Source organism: Mus caroli, unplaced genomic scaffold, assembly GCF_978045245.1.
Source record: "Mus caroli unplaced genomic scaffold, Mus_caroli_1 scaffold_8, whole genome shotgun sequence".
Classification (NCBI taxonomy): Eukaryota; Metazoa; Chordata; class Mammalia; order Rodentia; family Muridae; genus Mus; species Mus caroli.
In genome coordinates, this window is record NW_028227263.1 from 72,514,870 (window position 1) to 72,535,807 (window position 20,938).

The window sequence follows — 20,938 nt, forward strand, 5'->3', positions numbered from 1 at the left end:
CAGACAGATGATAGATAGATAGATAGATAGATAGATAGATAGATAGATAGATAGATGATAAATATTGATACATAAAAAGATATGTTGGTATAGAATTATAGATAGATACAGATATAGATGATGCAGTATAGATTGAGCGTGTCACAAGTTACCATAGTAACTTGGAGCAATAGAAATTCATTATCTCATGTGTCTAAAGACCAGAAGAAACCTAAAGTCATGGCAACAGGACCCATTCCCTTCAAGGGAGAGCTTTCTATACACTTTGGATTTAGATAAGTTCAGGCATTCTTGGTTTGTGGATGCTTCCAGAATGTCTCTTTTTCTCCTTCTGTCTCTTCTTTGATTCTATATGAAGGATTCTTGGATCCTAGGGCTGAATGGGTTAAGCCATGATAATCTGACCTTCAGATTCCTAACATAATTATACATGAAAAGATATCAGCTCCTTCAGTTGTATCCATTCATTCAGCATCTTCTCCCCACCTCCTGCTTGGGAACCTCAGCTTTAGGGTTCCTGTATAAAACTAAAGCTTTAAAGGAGAGGTTTGGGAGGCTTTGAATTGAAGTCCTAGGCTAGGAAATGGGCCAGGGCATGTGAGAATGGTGAGCATGGGTAAGACAGTATGGCATTTATGTCTAAGAAAAATAAAATGTTGTCTGTGCCACTCTGTGTGTGTGAGAGGTTGAAATAAGATCAAAAAACCTAGAACATAATCAAGGCTCTTTGTTCCAGGTTTAACTGAATGTCCGGGAACCAAGTCACCCCTGGCTGAGAACCATTGCTCTAGACTTTAAGAATTTCATTGTAGGCAACCTGTTGAACACCAAAGCTTCCTAGCCATTCTTCTTTTTAAAATCAAAAATAACAAGAGGCTGTGATTGCTGCCTGCCTGGACTTTGAGATGGGAGGTACCCACAGACCCACAGAGTCATATAGCAGAACCAGACAGTTTTGTACAACCAGCTCCACGCTTCCTGTCTCCAAGCAGAGTCTGAAGTGGTTTTCTAACGTAAGGAGGCTTGTATGAGAATTTGTACTCCTGTTATGCTCCCAGATGGGCCCTGGTGACCCCTGCCCACTGTCAAGGGAAGATTGTGTGGTCCAAAGATCTGCCAGGTGTCCTGTGCAGCCAGCTTCCTGAACCATGGCCTCCCCTAGAACAGGCCTGGTAGTGAGGCATTCGATAGCCTTGGGACACTCTATTCACCTCTATTCACGTGTATCCAAAGTGTCTGGTCATCTGCCTTGTCATAAATAGATCAAGCATCTAATTTTGAGTTGCGCAGAAAAACCCAGAGTTCTTGTTCCCCGTGATAGCATTTTGGCCATGTTTCCTGCCCATTCTTTTGAAGGCTGAACCTTCTGTCCCTTCACTTGGAGCATGCGTGTCTTCTATAGCCCTCTCTCTCCTAAGTCCTCTTCCAGAGGATAAGCCATTGTGGCAATGGCCCTATCTCAGTGATATATGGCTTTTTATGTGAGATCAAGGGGCCCACTCCTTGTCCCAACTCTGTCAATGCATCCAACTTACATTGGAGTTTGGGATAACTGCTTCTCTGATTGGGTTGTATTCCAAGACTGTTGTCTAAAGAAACCCTCCCTACCTGGAAGCTCTAGTGCCCCATACTTTCATCAGCCTGTCCGCAAAAGGTCTGCATGCAAACGGTGGGTACATCACAACTCTCCTGTCCATGGATTTAGCCGATTACTCATCCTAGATCTGTGTTCTGTCTTCAAGTGATCATGTTGGATAGATGTGTCTCATGGCATACATAGAGAAAGCAGGATAGGAGAGAGCTACCAGGCATGTTACAGAACCCCATTCTGCTTGGCCACCACCACCACCCCCCACACACACCTGCTTTGCCTGTTCAACATGCTTCAGCTAGCTCTTCTTTGACCCTATGCATCTTTCCTCTCCTAAGCGCTGAGCAAGCGGTTTGTCCGGTCTGTACTTGCCTCCCCACTCAATGTGTTTATGGCTTTCTGCCGCTCTAATCAGCCCCTGACCCTATCAGAAAACCACAGAGGAAATGAAGTCGGTCTGGCTTGACTTTCTCTTGCTGAACCCTGTCTACACCTGACAGCAACAGCTCCCTGCTCACAGAACACATAAATCCAGGATTTAATAACCCATCCTAGGACTTCGCCAGGCTTCAAAAATCACCCAGTCTGTCATGTCAGCAAACAGCCTTGTCCTTCCTGGTGATAAATCAGGGTGAAATTAGCATTTCACACACACCGAGACTCTCTGCCACAGTTCTTCAAACAAAACGCCTGGCATCTCGGCACTGCTGGAGGTGGGGTTGGGAAGGTTCGAGATCACAGCTGCTCCCTACAGTTGGCTCACCTGGCTGTCACCTCTCCAGTCTGCTTCTTCCCATTGTGGCCTGGAGACACCAGTCCTGCTTCCTAGCCAGGAGGGATTTCTGCAGCTTCAGCTTAGCCCCTTGTTGCTTATTAATGCTTCTGGGTGCAGAGTTGTTCTAATGGTGGGATTCCTGCCTCAGCACAGAGCTGGAGCAGTCTCACCCTGCAGTGTGCATGCCTCAGCACAGAGCTGGAGTAGTCTCACCCTGCAGTGTGCATGCCTCAGCACAGAGCTGGAGTAGTCTCACCCTGCAGTGTGCACACAGCAGAATGTTGACCTCTGCCCCAGCTCCTGCTCCTGTTCCTGCCTGGCCTGGCATCTCCAGCCTACTTTTAGAGAATATACCTAGAATTTATAGATACACTAGGTCATTCTGAGTGTTGATTATGAATTATCAACACCTTGAGGGTTTTAAAAGAGGAGGGTTTGAGTTGCTAACTTTTCCAAAGGCTAATCTAGGTAAGTGAAGACTGCAAGGTTATCCAGTTGGGGTAAGGACCTCTCTTCCTGCCTTAGGCATTTGATGAAGACATTCACTAATAACTGCAGATATCCCCTAATCATCCAAGCCTTGGTGACCTCTAGGCTACAGGCCACCTTCCTAGGAGCTGGTAACCCTCCAGCCTTGCCTTGGAGAGCATGCCTCACATCAGGGAGGGGACAGTCTCTGTCATATGAAGGTTTCTGGTTCCCTCTAGTGACAACTTCAGATACCTGCTCTTTGCCACCATTCCCAAGGAGATGCTGAGGTAGATTAGATGGAAAAGCCTGTCTCAAGTGGAACCCCTGTTCAGTCTGACATGGGGTCTCAAAGATAGCTGGGCTGTGGTCAAAGCTTCATTTTCAGAGCCCTACAAAGAGACTGTTCCCTTAAGAACTTAATAGAAGAATGTCTGTGGGTCAAGCCACTCTGCCACCCTTTCCCCTTGCCTGCAGGCTGGTCCTCAAACGTTCCTGTGTCACAGTCTTCATGTATGTCTCAGTGCTATTGTGGGGATTAAACAGTATTCAAAGCCCTGGCACCCAGAAAGCATTTACTGAGGAACAGTTTGGATGCTGAATTAATGCTGCCTGCTGAGGGTTAAACTGAGGTAACAGTGGGCTTCTGCTCCCTATGGTGAAGACAGCCTCGGGTCACCCTGTCCCAACTGTGTGAACATCTAAGCATGAGAGTGACTGAATAAGGAGTATTTATCCGGTCTTTAGTTTTACCTGTAGGAGTCCTTCCTACTAGGGCGGAACCTGATCTCTGACACTGAGTTCTGCAGACTTCCAAGGACCTGAGCTGGCCCTTGCAGCAATATGAAGCTTGGTGGCCTCCACCACAGTAGTGTGTATCATGCCATCTCCCCAAGACTATGGAGAAAACTCATGGTGGCTTCTAAAGTACATTGAAAATGCACAGAGAGACAGGCAACAGCAGATGGGACCACTCCAGCAGGTAATGCTCCTAGAGAAATGGCCACCTTGGGTGGGAAAGCCGCTTTTCTGGAGCCTAGGAAGTTCCCCTAGGACTCTAAGACATAGTACTATAAACTTAAATTATAGACATTTACTTATACAGTTCTGGTGGTTGAATTCCAACATGGAGGTATAGGCAAGGGTGGAGACTGAGTCCCCTTTCCTTGCCTTGCAGATGGTCCATGTATTCACACAATCTTCCTTTTATGTGTGTGGCCTTGGCGTTGTTCTGTGCGTCCAAATCTCCTCTTATATGGAAAGTAACCAGGATGGAGGACCCATCATATGAACCTTGTTTAATTGCCCTTTTTAAGGGCTTGTCTCCAAATAGAGTCATATTTTGAGGTGTATGCAAAATGTGGAACCCAAGGGCTCTGGGAGAGGGCCATGACATGCTCTCACCTTTGTGGAGGAAAGTCATTTGACTCAATCTCCTTGACACGGGTACATGGAGGCCAGTCATCTAAGGGGCATGTGGTCTTACTGTCATGAAAGGTAGGGGGAAAGAGAGAAGTTTTTCTTTGCTGGGTTGGAAAACCTATGTAGACAGCAGCAACAGCTTAGCATTGACATACAGCTTGTAGCCAACCCATCAATATGCAGATGTGGCAGAAGCAGCCCAGCTCCTATCAAGATAAGCCTGGACCACTGCTTTGCTTCGTTGACTACTGCTAAGACTACTTATTGGCCTTGCCACTAAAGGGCCCACTTTTGGTCTTTCTGTCTCTCAGTTGCCCCCTTCTGAAGGCTGCGGGTATGGACAATGGGAAACCAAAGAGGACCTCAGTGCCTCTACAAAGAAAAGCTCTGTGAAGGTGACTGAAGTCACACACAGGACTCCATGCCCTTCTCGTTTGTGTATTAGGATGGGCTTCCTGCGTATAGGACTTCATGGTTCCCTACTCTGCCCCACCAGTGGCAGCTTCTTGCATCACCAGGCAATGCATTGGCATCATTCCGGGTTTAAGGATAGCCCAAGGCCTCTAGGATAGAGACAGAGCATGTTCTCAGCCTTGTGAAGGAGAGTTCTTTGACTCAAGCTCTTTGGTACATGCATCACATCCAGGTGCCCAGAGGCGAGTCAGTCAAGAGGCCTGTGATCTCACAAACATAAAAGCTGGAGGGAAGGAAAGAAGTCTCTCTGTGCTGGGTTGAAAAGCCTAAGTAGTCAGAAGCTGCTATACGTGGTAGACGTATAGCAGCAGCAGATCCTCCCCATCCTGGAGAGCCCTGACCACATACTTACATTGCTTTCCGTAACATGTGGCTTCCTTCCTCCCCCACCAACCCCCCACCTCACCCCTGCTCCAGGCTCCCTAGCAATCAACTGGTAGTTTAGCAAATAGGCATTGGCTCCTTGCCCCAGGCTCGTGGCCGGCTCTGTTGCTCTTATGGAAAAGATAATTTAAACAAGACCACCACCTAGGGTATCTGCCTTCCCTGTGTCTCTGATTGTTAAGATGTGCTCCAAATAAGAAATTTTGGTCTTGTATCCAGGCAGACCATAAGCAAAGGAGAGGAGGGAAGAAAAATGAGGGAACCTAGAGAGATTCAGCAAAGGAGGCAGTCACTAAGGCAGACTTAGGATGGTGTGTGGGATTTCAACTCTGCCTCCAATAGAGAAAACCTGGGTTGAGGGCTAAGCTGATTGAGGCCATGCTATCTAGCATTAGAGGCCATACCAGGTGTGCCAGGCACCACATCATGCTTTCATCAGAGTGTACACAGTTCTAGCAGCGTACAGAGATGATTGACTGGCTGCCAGTGGAATTAAGGTTCTGCCCCGCCCCACGTCCATGCTTTAGACCAGCCCCCTCTCTGCCTTAGCCTCAGATAGAGCCCAAGCCCTTTCTTATCACTAGGTGCCTTCTAGATCCCGTCCACTGCCTTGGAGCTAAAGCTCAATGAGGAACCACAAGGACAGCCTCAAAAGCCCAGGGTTCTCTACCTGACTGGATAAAATGTTACCCAGTGTTACATTTTCTTGTGTTTGCATGTGAAGTGACCCACACAGATTCTTGTGGGTGTAAGCACTCAGTCTCCAGCAGGTGGCACTGTTCTGGGAGGGTGTAGAACTTTTGGTAGATGGAGCTTCCCTCGGGGAGGTAGGTCACCAGATCTGGCTTTATATCCTTGCCATCTTCTTGTTTGCTCTTTCTTTCTATCCATTCAGACGTGAGCTCCTGAGTCCACCACCCACTACTGTCCTTTCCTGACAGATACAGTGTGTCCTCAAACTATGAGCCAAGATAAATGTTGTCAGGTGTTTGGTCATGGTGACAAGAAAGGTAGCTAGTCCAAGCGGAGGTGGGGAGTAGTGCCCCGGCAGCATCCTGCTCTGCCTTCCTCAGCATCAGGGACCAGGCCTACAGGATTAGTATTCATGTTTCCTAGGCGATTCCACTGTACAACCAAGTTTGAAGTTAGTGATAAGTCTGACGGAAGAGGCACATGAGCTCTGTCTCTGTCACAGCCCTATGGCTTTAGCCGAGTTAGTGTTGTGTTTTCTTTATAAACGTTACATAGCAATAATTTTATTTCATGAATTGTGCACCCTCTGGAGTGCCTTAAGTGCTGGATAAATGGTTGCCATCCCTCCTTGACTTCTCCCCTCCTCTTCCTCCTCTTCCTCCTCAGACATGAACACATCAGTTAAAATGCTGTCAGACTGTGGCCAGTGAGCAATGGATAAATATGTATAGTGTGTCTTGCAGGCTTCCTGCTGTTTACCGATCATGTTTTATTCATGCATGTTGCATGCAGAAGGCTCCCTAAGAGGGGAGAATTTTCAGCCTGAGGTTTGGAAGACAAAGAGCTAAATCTGTATAAATGGAGGGCAAGAAGGGCAACTGTAAGATGAGGAGAGCGACGTTCTCACCAAGGGTTTCACTGGCTACTGGCAAAGAGAGCCCGACGATGCTTGAAAACCTGGGCGCTCCTTCCTTTCTAGACTGGTGCTGCCCTCTAGTGAGAGGAGTCACAGTCAGCCTGAGTTTCCTCATCCCGGAGGGGACCAGGCAGAGTTAAAAGAAAGGCAGCCCAGCTACAGAAACATACGCTAAGGAGGGGAAGCCCTACAGGACATCCTCCCCAATCTCTTCAGTCCTGATACAGTTCTAGGTGACATCCGTCATGTTGTGTGCACCCACCAATGTGTCTAATAGTCCCAATTTGACAAGGCAGATATTCTTATTCCCAGGTGCGGCATTGAGATATTATTGGTCATCTAGAAATTGAGGCATGAGCCAAAGCGGTTGAGTCTGACTGACTCAACAGCCCTCTTTCTATGTTGTCATGGTAGCATTTTGTAGGACAGTTCCTAGAACCTGAGGTTATCTCCATCTCCACCATGGAGACGCTGGACGTCCTTAGAGCTGCTACCTCCCCTCTCTGAGTTTCTGCTTTCTCATCCTACTCCTCAGCCATGCCCCTCAGAATGGTTCCCTGACCACAACTTTATATGAAGGAGTGGTCACTCCAGGATGGCGGGGTAAGAGCGGTTCCACTTTCAGAATGCGTTACTTTTACAACGACACAAACTAGAGATGAGTTGGGCCACTCTCCTGCTACAGAGGCAGAAGCAGTCGCCAGCATGGACCAGGCCAGATGTCACAGAAGAGAAGCCTTCACATTCTGAGAGTGATCTCTGTATCTCTCTCCAGGGCACTTCTACATTCCCTCAAAGACTAGATTTTTTTATCAAGCACAGAACCCTTAGCTCTGCCCTTCCCCCACCCTGTGTTGTCTCAGTTTTGTGAAGAAGTCAAGGCTGTCATGTGAGACCTCTGACCTTTGGTGTCCTCCTGAAGCTGGGCTTTAACTCCTCCCCTGCCACCTTCTCAAGGACAGCCAGGAGTGTCTACTGCTTGCATTTCCCTTTGATGAGCACCTTGGACTCTATTGCACTCTCTGAAATAGTCTGTGCTTTAGACACAGTCTCTAGGGACCGGAGAGGTGATGGTAAAAGTGTTTGCCTCGCAAATGTGAGGACCTTAGTGCAGAATGCAAGAACCCATGTTAAGCTAGATTCCAGTGGTCCTGAGGTGAGAAGGGAGATCCCCCAGAAGCTGGTGGCCTGCTCTCCTGTCCTGCACAATGAGGACTAAGACATCCTGTGGCCAACAAGGTAGACAGTGAGGTGAACTCCCAAGGGGCTGTCCTCTACCTCTGTGTGTGCAGGTGTGTGTTTGTACTCACACATTCAAACACTTGCACACATATACACACACCATATATACATCATATACGCAGATGCTCTCTCTCTCTCTCTCTCTCTCTCTCTCTCTCTCTCTCACACACACACACACACAGTTAAAAAGAAAGGAAGAAATACAGTCTTTAGAATCTTTCCTCATTTGTTCCTGGGATTTCAGTCACTGGAAAATCTCTACGAGTCTTCTCTAATTACTCATTATAAACATGAAGCTTACACATAGGACTAGACAGGCAGGCCTTAGCTAGATGCACATCCGTGTTTCTCTGTGGAAAATAGAGATGCTGACGTGTGCCTTCTTGTCAATCATGATAAAAATGTAGCAAAGGTCTTTCACTGTATGCAAAGGAACTGTGAAAGACCTTTGATGTTCATTAATCACTTAAGCCTCAAACGCAGCCCTGAGAGGCAGGGGCTTTTATCACAGCCATTCTAAGATGTATGGAGGCCGGAGAGTCCCCAAGGCTGCACAGCTGGTGACTCCAGACCCTGGCCTCCCAGCCCCAAGGTCAGTGTCCTGGAATCCACTGGCCGGCTCACCTCCTCTGTTGTTGATCTAGCCTCCGATCATTCTCCCCTGAGTATGGATTTGAAGAGAGGGATATGGTGATAAAAGAAATTGGTCACAAGTATAGCAATTATAAAATGAACTAGGAAAACAGCGCTGTTTCTGTATTTTCCATATTCTCTAAAGCAATCAGCTCTCACCTGGGATCAGCCTGCACCCTTCACTTTCAAATGAGGACCAAGTCCCCTGTCATCCTGACAGAGAAAGATAAAGGCTAGAAGTGAAGGTCACCATTTTCTTCACAGGATGATGTCTCTGTCTTGTCTAGCCCATCCCCTACAATGCCCTAAGTTGGTGGGTTTGGTGAGAGGTGTGTGGTAGGGGTATCTATACACACATCAAATGGGAAGGTGTGAATGTGGCCCCGCTCTCTTTCCTTCTGTTCTTCTAGCACAGAGCAAAGCCATGGGCATCAGTGGAAGCTGATGTTGTTCATCTGAGCCAGGGTCAAGCCTGCCAAGGCTAAGGGATGAACTACTGGGCCTGTCAGCAGCAAAGTGATCCTTGGACTGGAACAGCCTGCTCTCTAACCCCCTGAGGCCCATAGCAGTTGCCTTTGAAGGGGCTGAAAGAGCCTCCTTCCTCTTGTGTTTGTGCAGATCCAGTTAGTCTGAGATCCTTGCAAATGCCTTTTGCATCTAAACAGCTGCCTTTTTGCAGCAAAGTTTGGGGGTTGATTTGGCCTCAGTCTTCCTTCTGCATGTGTGAGCTCCCTGGAAACCCAGTTCTGCAGAGGGTTTGGTGTAAAGCTGACATCAAGAAGTCACAAGTCAGGGACGAAGCAGCTGAGATTCTGTGACCTGCACATCTCCTTGGGTAAATCTGAATGAGGGCAGCTGACTATGATGTTAAAGGAATCTTGAGATCTCAGGCAGAAATTACATGGTGCTTAGCGTGCCACAGAAGTACTCAACAGATAGGTGTGTGTGCATATGTGTGTGTGTGTGTGTGTGTGTGTGTGACAGACATGCTCATGCTTACGTACTCAAAATCACATGTACACAGCCATTTTCTCCTATGGGAAACACAGATTTCCAACTAAACACATGATAAAAATAATTGTTCATTTAACTGTAAATGATACATAGAATCAAAAGTATGGGCATACCTCCTTTTGTAGCCCCACCCCACCTGCTTATTAATCATATGATCAATAATAATAGAGGCTAAAGAAATGGATAAAGTGCTTGAAGACCTCCTGAATAAACACACACACACACACTACCACCACCACCACCGCCGCCACCACCATTATAATCTTGTCACATTTAGGACAAGATGGAAAGAGGAGAAACAGGACCATTCTGGAAGCTCACAGGCCATCTACCCCAGTAAACACAGCAAAAAAAACAACAAATGAGGGGCAAGATGAAGACCCACACCCGAGGTCATCCTCTGCCCGCCATACACGTGCCATGGCGCATGCGTGTCCTCATAAAAACTGTAGCAATGGTAATAATGATTCTGTAAGATTTCTTTCCCTGGCCTCCAGCATAGCCTGTCTCCATAGTGACAGCTCACTAATTTCATTTTGCCACCTTGGATCCGGACATACAGACTTAGACTCAATTGTCTTCAATTGTCTTCTTTAAGATTTGTCCATAATTACTGTGATTTGTTGGCAGTGGTCATCCTTGTAAGTGATCGGTGGTTTTTGCTGCATAAAAATGCCAGACTGTAGAGACCCCAGGTTATCTGAGCACAGATTTTATTTTCAGGTCTGGGGTCTTACAGAGTGCTGTTACAAGCATTGTTGGGTAGGTCCCCTAGTACACATGGATATACTTTTTTCTTTTAACTTTTTAATTAATTAATTAATTAATTTAATGTATGTGAGTACACTGTCACTGTCTTCAGATACACCAGAAGAGGGCATCAGATCCCATTACAGATGGTTGTGAGCTACCGTGTTGTTGCTAGGAATTGAACTCAGGACCTCTGGAAGAGCAGTCAGTGTTCTTAACTGCTGAGCTATCTCTCCAGCCCATGGGGACACTTTTTATGCAATACTTCCTGAGAGCGAGAGCCACAAGTCAAAAGGCTGATTTATCGCCTACTGTTTTTAGATAGTGGCAAAGTTTTACCGGTGTGATCACTTTGCATGCCTATAATATCCCATAGCCAGAGTGACTTCATGCACTGTGATTATCTTACACTTCTGGAGATCTGAAGTCCATAATGGGTCATGAAAATCAAGACAGCCAGACTGAAATCCTTCGTGGAGGGGCAATCTATTTTCTTTTAATTTTTGGTCTTGTCGATTTCTGGAGAATGCTCATATTCTTGACTAATGTCTCTCTCACCCCTTCAAACCCAGTGTGGGTGGTGGGCTTCTTTCCTTGATGCCCTTTCTCTGGTCCATTGTGGTGGCTCCTGACCTAACTCTTTGGTACCCTCCACATCTGAAGGTCCTTTACAATTACCTTCAGGCATGTGGGTATGTATGTATTATACTACATATGTAATTATATCTATTAATATATAATAATATAGTATACAGTAACCCAATATCTGCTGTTATTTTTGAAGATCACCTAGTTTGGTTGGGGATGGCACACACCTCTGATGTCAGCACTTGAGAGGCAAGTGCAGATGGATCTCTGAGTTCGAAGCCAACCTATAAAGCAAGTTCCAGGATAACCTGAGCTACACAGAGAAACCCTGTTTCGAACAACAAAGCAAAATGATTGCCTGATTAGAGCTGGGGAGAGTTCTTAGCAGTAAAATCATCTCCCAGGGCTCTAATCCCCAACACTGTGGACGTGCAGCCCACATATAATCTCAGTGCTCAATGAGCAGCACTTACTCATATAATCCACATATAATCTCAGTCCTTACAGAGCACTGGCTGGCTAGACTGACTGAATGAGGGACCTCCAGGGTTAATGAGAGGTCCATCTCTGTAAGGTATAGAATATTCTAGAAAGACACCCAACATGAACCTCTGGCCTCTAAAAGCACATGTACCCACATACACATGCATACACACACACACACACACTATTTACCTTATTGACAGCTTTAGTTCCATCCACCTGCTTCCATAATACCCTTGAGGATGAGAGTTGTAGACATCTTTGGGGGCCTTAATTTTGCCTTCTTAAAACAGCAACAAAAAGCTTGCCCCTGAGACCGTTTGCCCTAGCTGCAATTACATATTCTTGTCTTAAACTGCTACTAAAAGAAGACGGTGTCTATGTTGGTTTGTGGACTTGCATCTCCTAGAATACAAGCCTCACGAGGACCAAGATGTTGGTTTTGTTCACTGCCATAGCCCCAGTTCCTGGCACAGCACCTGCCATGAGGGTTGTAGCCAGTCCACACTGCTAATTGACAAGCAGAATTTAAAAGTCTCCCTAACATGGCAGCCGCTTCCTTGATAAAACTCTTAGCCCATTCCTCTTTCTTCCCCAGGCCCTGGGTGGCTGGTATAAATTTGAAAAATTCAAAGCAGGAGGTGTCAAGAGGTGTCCCTGGGCATTGTTTCCTTGAGACTTGCTATGGTTCCTATTAGGGTTAGCCTGGCAAGACCAGAATACTGCCATCCTCTGTGCATGAATCAAGATAATTCACATCTATCTCCTAAACCTCCCTCATTTACCATTTTATTGTCTTTGTGTGTGTGTGTGTGTGTGTGTGTGTGTGTGACATATATGTATGACAGAACTTGGAATCTGAAAACAATGTAACAAAAAGGTTTTTTTGCTACATGGTTATGTTCAAACTGCTTACTAACTGTATATATCCAAACAACGTAATAATTGCTTGAAAATTGGTATACATACTTTGAGAAAAATATTCCTTAATAATCCTCCTCAGCTCTAACAATTTGGGGAGCCACATAGCTTCTCGGAGCCAAGAGAAGTGCAGGCACTGCTAGCTTTATTTCCTATCCGTAACTGATTTCCACAAGTGCGTTCCCTCCTAGAAGCTATAGGAAACTCAGTTCTCAAAGACGGGAAGTCATACACACAGAGAGACAGAAACACAAACCCCACAGGACAACAACAATTAATGAAAAATAACGAAGACGTGAATTTGGAGAAGATCAAGGAAGGAGCATATGGGAGAGCTAGATGGGAAGAAGTAAAAGGAGGGATTATAATCTCAAAAGTAGAAGAATAAATCTATTATGCTAAAAACCAAAGGAAAAAGTTGGGGATCATAGAGCGGAGTAGTGTGAGCCCATAGCTGAAACCATGGCTTGGGAAAACTGACTCCGAAGTCAGGAGCACTTGCTCTTGAAGAGGATCTGAGTTTGGTTCCAACCATGCAGGATGGTTGGTGACTCACAACCACCTCCAAATCCAGCTGCAGGTTATCTGATGCCCTCTTCCGGCCTACTCAGGCACTTGCATGCATGTGGTTCACATACATACACCCAGACACAGATATATATGCATAAAAGTTACTGTCCAGTGAGTGTCCTGTGAGTTCAGGGTCCTCCCTCGGGTCCCTATTTGGCAGCTGCAGCTGTACACTAAGTTTCAGGAGGTCACAGCTTCAGCAACCTCCAGCGACCTCCGTTCCCTCCTGGAACACTGCTTCCTCCTTGAAAGTCTATTGCTACTAGAAAGCAAGGGTCCCACTGCTCTTGACAGGTAACTTCAGAGAGGTAAATAAACACTGATGAGGATAGAAAATAGCAGCTCTGGGGCTTCGGTCTTGGCTATCCAACACTCACTCGTTAAAGAACCCCTTAATGGACCGGAAAGCCCTGCTTCTGGCCCTTTGCCTGTGATGTGTTTAGCTACATGCTGCAGACAAATGAGGGAACATTTGAGAGTGCATCTATCCGCAGTAGGTTGAATAGATTATGGGGGTGTAGGGATGTAAAGTGGTTTGGGTTATTCAGGGTAGTTTAAAAAAACAAAAAGGACAACTCTGGATTTGTGGTTTCCTGGCTTCCTTTCTCAAGTTCTTCCTCAGCATGCCCTTACTATGGTGTACATAAACCAAGCAGACAGCAGAGGGCACCCTTGAGCCACAAATGTGAAAACAACAGCAACAAACAACAAAAATTCCCTCTGGACCAGGAACTGTTCGACACAGGGATAGTTCCTCTTATCTCTCAGGCAGAACATTTCCAGGCACTTTGCTAATAAACAAACAAAGCCATAGCTTGATGACAAGGAGAGCTGGGGACAGATTCAGAAGAAACTTTCTGTGAGATCCTTATGCACCTTATACTTTCCCTAAGGACGCAGGGGAAGCCTTGTCTCAAGGCTGCTCCATCCGAGATCTTGGGGCTCCATATGGTAAAGGGCCCTTCTCACATCGTACTGTCGGGCTATCCGTAGAAAACCTCTCAAAACCTTCTTGCTGTTGGTTTACTGTGACATTTCTCTGAGGAAGAGCCACACACACACACATTCGCACACATCAGCTTGCGCACATCAGCTTGCACACATTCCACTCTTTGTTCAACTATCAGAATCTATCTGCACTGTGACAAAGCGGGCCAACGTGCTCATCATGTGTGTATTATTCCTTTACAAAGCTAACATGTTTTCCCTGTTGAAACTTCCCCCTTAAATAAGAGTCACTGTGAGATCTAGGGTCTGTGGCTGTCCTTAGAGTATTTTGAAACAGATTAATTTCTTACTGGCAGCCTATTGTTATGATACAAAACATTATTTTTCATTGTGTCTGTCTTACTGTCTATAGGCCAAAGTCAAGTGATTGCTTTGGGGCTCTGGGTCCCTACTTGTAAAGACCCAGTGTCCTTTGCCAAACACTTAGAAACACTTGAACTTGGGTCTGTGGCTTCTGAAATTGTGTTTTTGGTTCCTTCTGTATGTCAGAAAGCTCTGTGAAGACCAGGATTCTTAACTCTTTGAAGTCCAGTGCTGAGTCTCCAACCCTAAGGTTAGCACTTGGCTCATGGAAGGAGCTTGTAAATTCAATAGCCAGTTTACATTGCTATGACGAAACACCCAGAGAGACAACTTAGAGGACAAAAAATTTATCCTGGCTGATGTTTTCAGAGGTCCATGGTCACCTGACTCTATTGATTCCAGGCCTGTGCTGCAGCAGAAGGCCACAGCAGAGCTGCAGGCTTCATGGTGGGCAGGAAGTGGAGTGACTAAGAAGGATTGGGGATAAAATGAAGCTATATAATGCACACCCCCAGTGAACCATGTGCTCTGAGCCCCACCTCCTAAGGAACCAGTCGGTAGACAAATGTGTCTTCCTGTGAGCTTAGGTTCCCATTGCGACACTGATTCCCACATAGACCCAGTAGCACCCATTGCTCCGGATAGTCATTGGATGAATATCTTTGTCAATGAAGGATTGCTACTTAATTATTCATCAGCAAGGGCTGGAGATGATCAGTGCTTAGAAAGTGCTCTGAAGCCAACAGTTTAGTTAAGTAGTTACAGCCAGTGAGTTTAGGCTCGGTGCTTTTTTCCAAGTGTGATCCAAACATTTTATGCAAAGCCTGTGTATTATACTTGCCAAGCAACTAAATACACAGCCAAGGCCTGTCACACTATCAAGTGTCACAAGCAGGCTTGCTTCCTAAACAACCATAACCACAGTGACAACAGTAATTCCACCACGGGGGGGGGGGGGGGGGGAGGGGCGGGAAATGGCAAAACTGAAACTGTCCACTGTCTAGTCACTTCTTGTCCACGTATACTCTTGTGTGGATTTTGATATTTATTATATTTAGAAATTGTAAATATTTAGTTTCATTTGAAAACACTTTGTGGATTAGACCATACTCACTTCCTAAGAATGCTTGAGTTTCTGTTAGTGCCTGGAATCTTTCCAGAAGAGAGAGAGAGAGAGAGAGAGAGAGAGAGAGAGAGAGAGAGAGAGAATAGCTAAAATGAATGTAAAAATAAAAGTTGTAAAAATTCTTTCAAAATTCATTGTGTGTGTGCACACATGTGCTCATGTGTCTCTGTGTGTAGAGTGTATGTGCATATAGGGAGGAGAATGCCCATGTATAGGTACAAGTGCCTATATATATGTGTGTGTGTGTGTGTGTGTGTGTGTGTGTGTGTGTATGCATATGGAGGCTAGATGCTGCTATATGTGTGTGTGTGTGTGTGTGTGTGTGTGTGTGCATATGGAGGCTAGATGCTGCTATCAGGTGGCTTCCCTGGTTGCTCTGCTTTATTTTTTTAAGCCATGGTGTATCACTGAACCAAGATCACTGAACCAATTAAGCTTGTGGATTCAAATGATATGCTGTGTGTGATCCCCCACAGGGCTAGGGTCACTCATGGAGGTAGGATGCAGGAGTTTTGACTGTGCACATCCCACGCTGACTCTGGGCAAGCATTGGTCTGTGAGAAGCTGCAGGACCCCACTCCAGGGGTGGGGAAGTGCAGTCTGAGGTCCGCAGGCTGGAGTTGGCTCAGGGATCCTGGACCTGCATGAAGGTCGAGGGTAACAGGTTCTCAGACTCTTGGGCATTCCTGACACCACTGGATGCTGTGGAAGAGCTGAGAACGGAGTGGGAGCCATCAGGCTGGATCTTGCCAGTAGCCAAAGGGAAAAGGGCAGGGAAGAGAGCTCTGCCTGGTTCCTGAGGGGAGGAGAGAGTGTTTGACTTGCTCCATGCTTGGCTTGATGGAATCTGTGACTGGGAGCACAGAGAGGCCTCCTGCTGGAGATTAGAAGGTCAGCTCTTTAAACAAAGGCCTATTCCATTGCTCCCCATGGTGGGTTCCAATGAGAAGAGGCAGTCCATGGTTTTAAAGCATTTATTGTCATGGCTGGGAGTTGTGATGAGTAAAACCATACCCCGCTTTCTCAGGGTGGGCCTGAGGTTAAATACCTTTTGCAGGGAGGAGTGTCTGGGAAGGGGAGCTTAATTGTCTAAGCCCTTCAGGCCTTTAGGTGCCTCATTAAAATGGAGATCTGTCTTGAGGCTAAGTGATCTGTAGTCATGTCCTCTACCTGTGGAGGGGCTTGGGGCATTGCCCTTACATGACTGATGTCCACAGATCTATGGAGCTGTGGCCTCGTGTCAGGAGCCTGGGATCTAGGAACATGGCAAAATGCCTACCGTCTCTTGCATGCTACGGTCACCTGGTGTGTCACTGGGGTTTTAAACCTAGCTCAACCAGAAACCAGGCTGCCTCTCACAGTCCCCCAAAACTAAGTTAGGTGACTAAGGCACTCCAGTGACCTTTATGTCTCCCCCTTCCTCATATTGAGGTTACACTCTGGCTGCCATGGTAGGCTCATATGTGAGTGCTAAGAAGCCAAGTGACAGTTCTTATACTTATATAGGAGGTACATTGCCGACTGAGCCGTCTCTCAAGCACTCCTCCCCTTCTTAGTGGCAGAAACACTACCGAATGATAGGCTTGGATTATTTTAGTATTTCTGATTGGTGTGATACAAAATCCTCTAAAGGTAAGAGAAATTGGAGGAGGTGGCTGTGAATATCCTGTTAAAGAAATATATCAGATTCTGTAGACAGGCTGGAGAGATGGCTCAGTTGTAAACAATATGCATGTGTGTATGTAAAAGGTCTCTTATAGAGGATCCAAGTTTGTTCCCAGGATGCCCATCAGTTAGCTCAGACCACCTCTAACTCCAGCCCAGGGGATTCAATGCCCTCTCTTCCAGACTCTGAAGCCACAGCACTCACGTGCATATAGCCACACATGATCCAAAATCAAGCCTAGAACAAACAAAACGCTGTGGAATTCTACCCTGATAAAGAGTATTTGCATGGAGTTCTCGAAGATGAAAGACTCCTTGTGATGTCACTTATAATAACCAGGTATCTTACCTGGCCGGTATAACATTCTCTCTTTAACCTTTGTGGACTTTGCTCCTTGAAGGGCTTCTATGTTTTAACCTAACCTTTTGTTTTCTTCTTTCAGGAATCCTGTTCACGATGCTGGTATTTGGACCAGCCTGTGGATTTATTCTGGGCTCTTTCTGTACCAAGATCTATGTGGATGCGGTCTTCATCGACACAAGTAAGGAGCAGATCATGGTTGCTAAGCACCCTTACAAGCATTTCCATCCTTATAAAGGAGTCTTCAGCCTGTGACTATTTAAGACCCTCCCACTAAGCAACATTCTTGTGTTGCTCAGCTTTTTATTTCTGTGACATCTATGACTGAGACAATCAAGTCAAAACCAATAAAGGACTATTGTAGCTCATGGTTTCAGGGTCCACATTTGGTTGTTTTGGGGGCCTTTTGGTAAGATATCACTTGATTACAGAGAGCACAAGGTAGAGCAAAGCCAGTTACCACATGGTGGCTGTGAAGGGAGGAAAGATGAAAACACCAGGGTCCCCATATCCTCTTCAAAGGCACATCACAGCAACCCAACTTTCGCCACAGGGCCCCATTTTACATCTCCTTAAGGTATACACACACACACACACACACACACACACGTGCAAAATACAAATCAAAACAAAAGCATCTTACGCAAAGCTTGCTGTGCTTTTAATTAGAAGAGGACATATGTTTCTCAGTAGCTCTGGGCTTCACATCTGTGATTCTGCAGTTAAACCGTGTGGCTGTCTGAGTAAATGATATTGCTCTTAGTTACATATCTCACTGCTGTGACCAAATACCTCACATGATGGCTAATCTTGGTTGTGAACTTGACACACGTGGGGAAAGTGGACCTCCAATAAGAAATTGCCTCCATCAGATTGGCCTACAACCTGTCGTGTCTGTGGGGCATTTTCTTGATTGCTAATTGATATAGGAAAACTCAGCCCACTGTGGGCAGTACCATTCCCTATGTAGGTGGGCCTATAAGAAAGATAACTGGGTGTGGTCCTGGGTATGAACCAATAGCAGCATTCTTCCATACTGTCTGCTTTAACTCCTGCATCCAGGTTCTTGCATACAGGTTCCTGCCTCAAATTCCTGACCTGACTTCTCTCTTTAATGACAACGATAGATCATCACTAAATATATGATGAAATAAACCCTCTCCTCCCAGATTTGTTTTGTTTTGTTTGAGGTCAAAGTATTTTGTCTCTGCAACAGGAAAGCAAACTAAGACGCTTGATATTTTAGGAGAGAAAAACTTTACTTTGGTTTATAACTCTGAGAAGTCCACCGCAGTGGTGAGGACGTGTCAGCTGGAGTGTGAGGCTGCGGAGCACATTGCAGCCATAGTCAGGAGGGGAAGAGCAATGGACTACTTAGCTTTCCGTGGGTTTCTGCCATCATGGTAACAGGGTGTTTTTAATTGAGGATTTCATACGTGGATATAGTGTATGGATGGATCAAAGCCACCCCATTCCCTCTCCTCCAATTTCTCCCATATTTACTTTTCTCTCCAAACTTCATGTTCTCTCTCTCTCTCTCTCTCTCTCTCTCTCTCTCTCTCTCTCTCTCTCTCTCCAAGTCTACTTAATGCTGCTTGAATGTGCATGAGTGTAGGACCACTTGCGGGAGCATGAGTAGCCTTGTGGGGCCACATACATGATGAAAACTTACTCTTCCTCCCCAGCCACCATTAGTTGCCAGTAGCTGCTCAGCTAAGAACAGAGCATCGTGAGCATCCCCAGTCCATGCTGGGATTTTGCCTGCCCTGATCTTGTGCATGTCTTATTACACTATCACAGCTACTGAGTTTGAGTGTACAACAGCCTTGTCATGCCCAGCAAATAACGTGTCATCCCTTGGAACGCCCCCCCCCCAGGGTCTTCTCTAATTTTTATTCTTCTATGAGCTAAACACACATATTCCAGCTTTCAAACCTAGCACTCACATACAAGAAAGAATATATCTGTCTTATTTGGGCTTGGGTTGCCTCACTCCCGGCTCTGTCCATTTATCCACGTTTCACTTTTCTTTACAGCAAAATAATAATCCATTTCTATTAGTCCTCCTTTCCTTTAGGTACTTGAGAGTTGTTGCTTCCTCTTACCACAAGAGGGCAGAAAAGCATCACAAATTTATTCTTTTTAGTCATTCCAAAAACCCAACCAGGGTAATGCTGCTACCTGCAGTGGGTAAGTGGGTGGATCTTCCCACCTCAATTAATACATAATCCCTCTTGGGTATACCCAGAGGCTTTCACACACACACACACCCTCACACACCCTCCACCCCCGCCCTTGGCACATTCCACTGGCAAAAGGGCTTGACCATCATGGCTGCTCTGTGGTGACAAATAGTCCTCACATTTTACTGATTTGGATATGCTGAAAATTAATTTGGTAGATAACCTGTTCAACACAGATTGGTGTTGGAAAGAGGTGGGACTTAGCTCACCATGGCTGTTTTGGGGCCCAGACCCACAGATGTTTATCCTGATCCCAGTGTTTATAATTTCCAGGCAGGACATTATACACTGGTCCTTAAAGTCTGTGATCAGAAGTAATACATCCTGATCACTACCAGCACAAGTCTATAACATATGTAGAGTCGTATGTAAAGTTACCCATGAAGGAAACACCTCCTCTCATAGCTAACCTTTTTTTTTTTTTTTTCTTTTTTCTTTTGGTTTTTGGCTGTCCCGGAACTGTGTGGACCAGGCTGGCTTCGAACTCACTGAGATAGGCCTCTGTCTCCCAAGTGCTGGAAGGCGTGTGCCACCACACCTGGCTGCTGTCTCACAGTTCTAAAGTGGGTCTAGGACTCAGGAGCAGCTTTAGTGGGGTGTAACCAAGTCTGCAGACCGAAAAGGAAAGGATCCACCTCAGAGTCCATGCAGTGGTGGCCAGGCTGACTCTCCTGGTCCTCTCTACAGGAGTCTGTCACCAATCCTCCTGACAGCATGTAATGTCTGCATCATTCTTTCCTGGAAAAGAGCCAGTTACACAGAGCCATGGTTAAGGTGGATATAAGAATATGAATTCCAGGTGGAGGCAGGGATTTGGGGGTGTCTTAGTTAGGGTTTCTGTTGCTGTAAAAAGTTAACATGACCATGGCAACTCTCATAAAGGAAAATATTTCATTAGGGCTGGTTTACAGTTCAGAGATTTAGTCCATCATTGTCATGGCGGGAAGCATGGCTGTATGTAGGCAGACATGGTGCTGGAGAGGTAGCCGAGAGCTCTCCCTCTGGATCCACAGACAGAAGGAAGTGACTGAGCCACTGGGCCTGGCTTAATTTTCTCAGACCTCAAAGCCCAGTGACAGACCTCCTACAAAAATGCCACACCTACTCCAGAAAGGCCTCTTTGGGTCTATGGAACATCATAAGGGCATCAGCCGAGATCTGTTAACAGCCTTATGTTTACAACTATTGTGGCCACTGCCTGAAAGAGAACACGGGATTTCTACATAGTTTCATCAGTAACAAAGCCTTATTCCCTTCCTCTCCTCTCCCTGCAGGCAGATGGGGGAGGGGAAAGCTGATGCTGCTTTC

The 20,938-nt window shown here is 46.0% G+C and overlaps 1 protein-coding gene across 2 annotated transcripts in view; it reads left to right on the forward strand.

Moving 5' to 3' along the window:
* Slco3a1 (solute carrier organic anion transporter family member 3A1) overlaps positions 1-20,938 on the forward strand; it is a 278,256-nt gene that overhangs the window by 180,472 nt on the left and 76,846 nt on the right. For both annotated transcript variants that reach the window (XM_021167572.2, XM_021167570.3), the window contains exon 3: positions 17,470-17,568. In XM_021167572.2, coding sequence (XP_021023231.1) covers positions 17,470-17,568 — 99 coding nt within the window. The remainder of the gene's footprint in view (positions 1-17,469; positions 17,569-20,938) is intronic.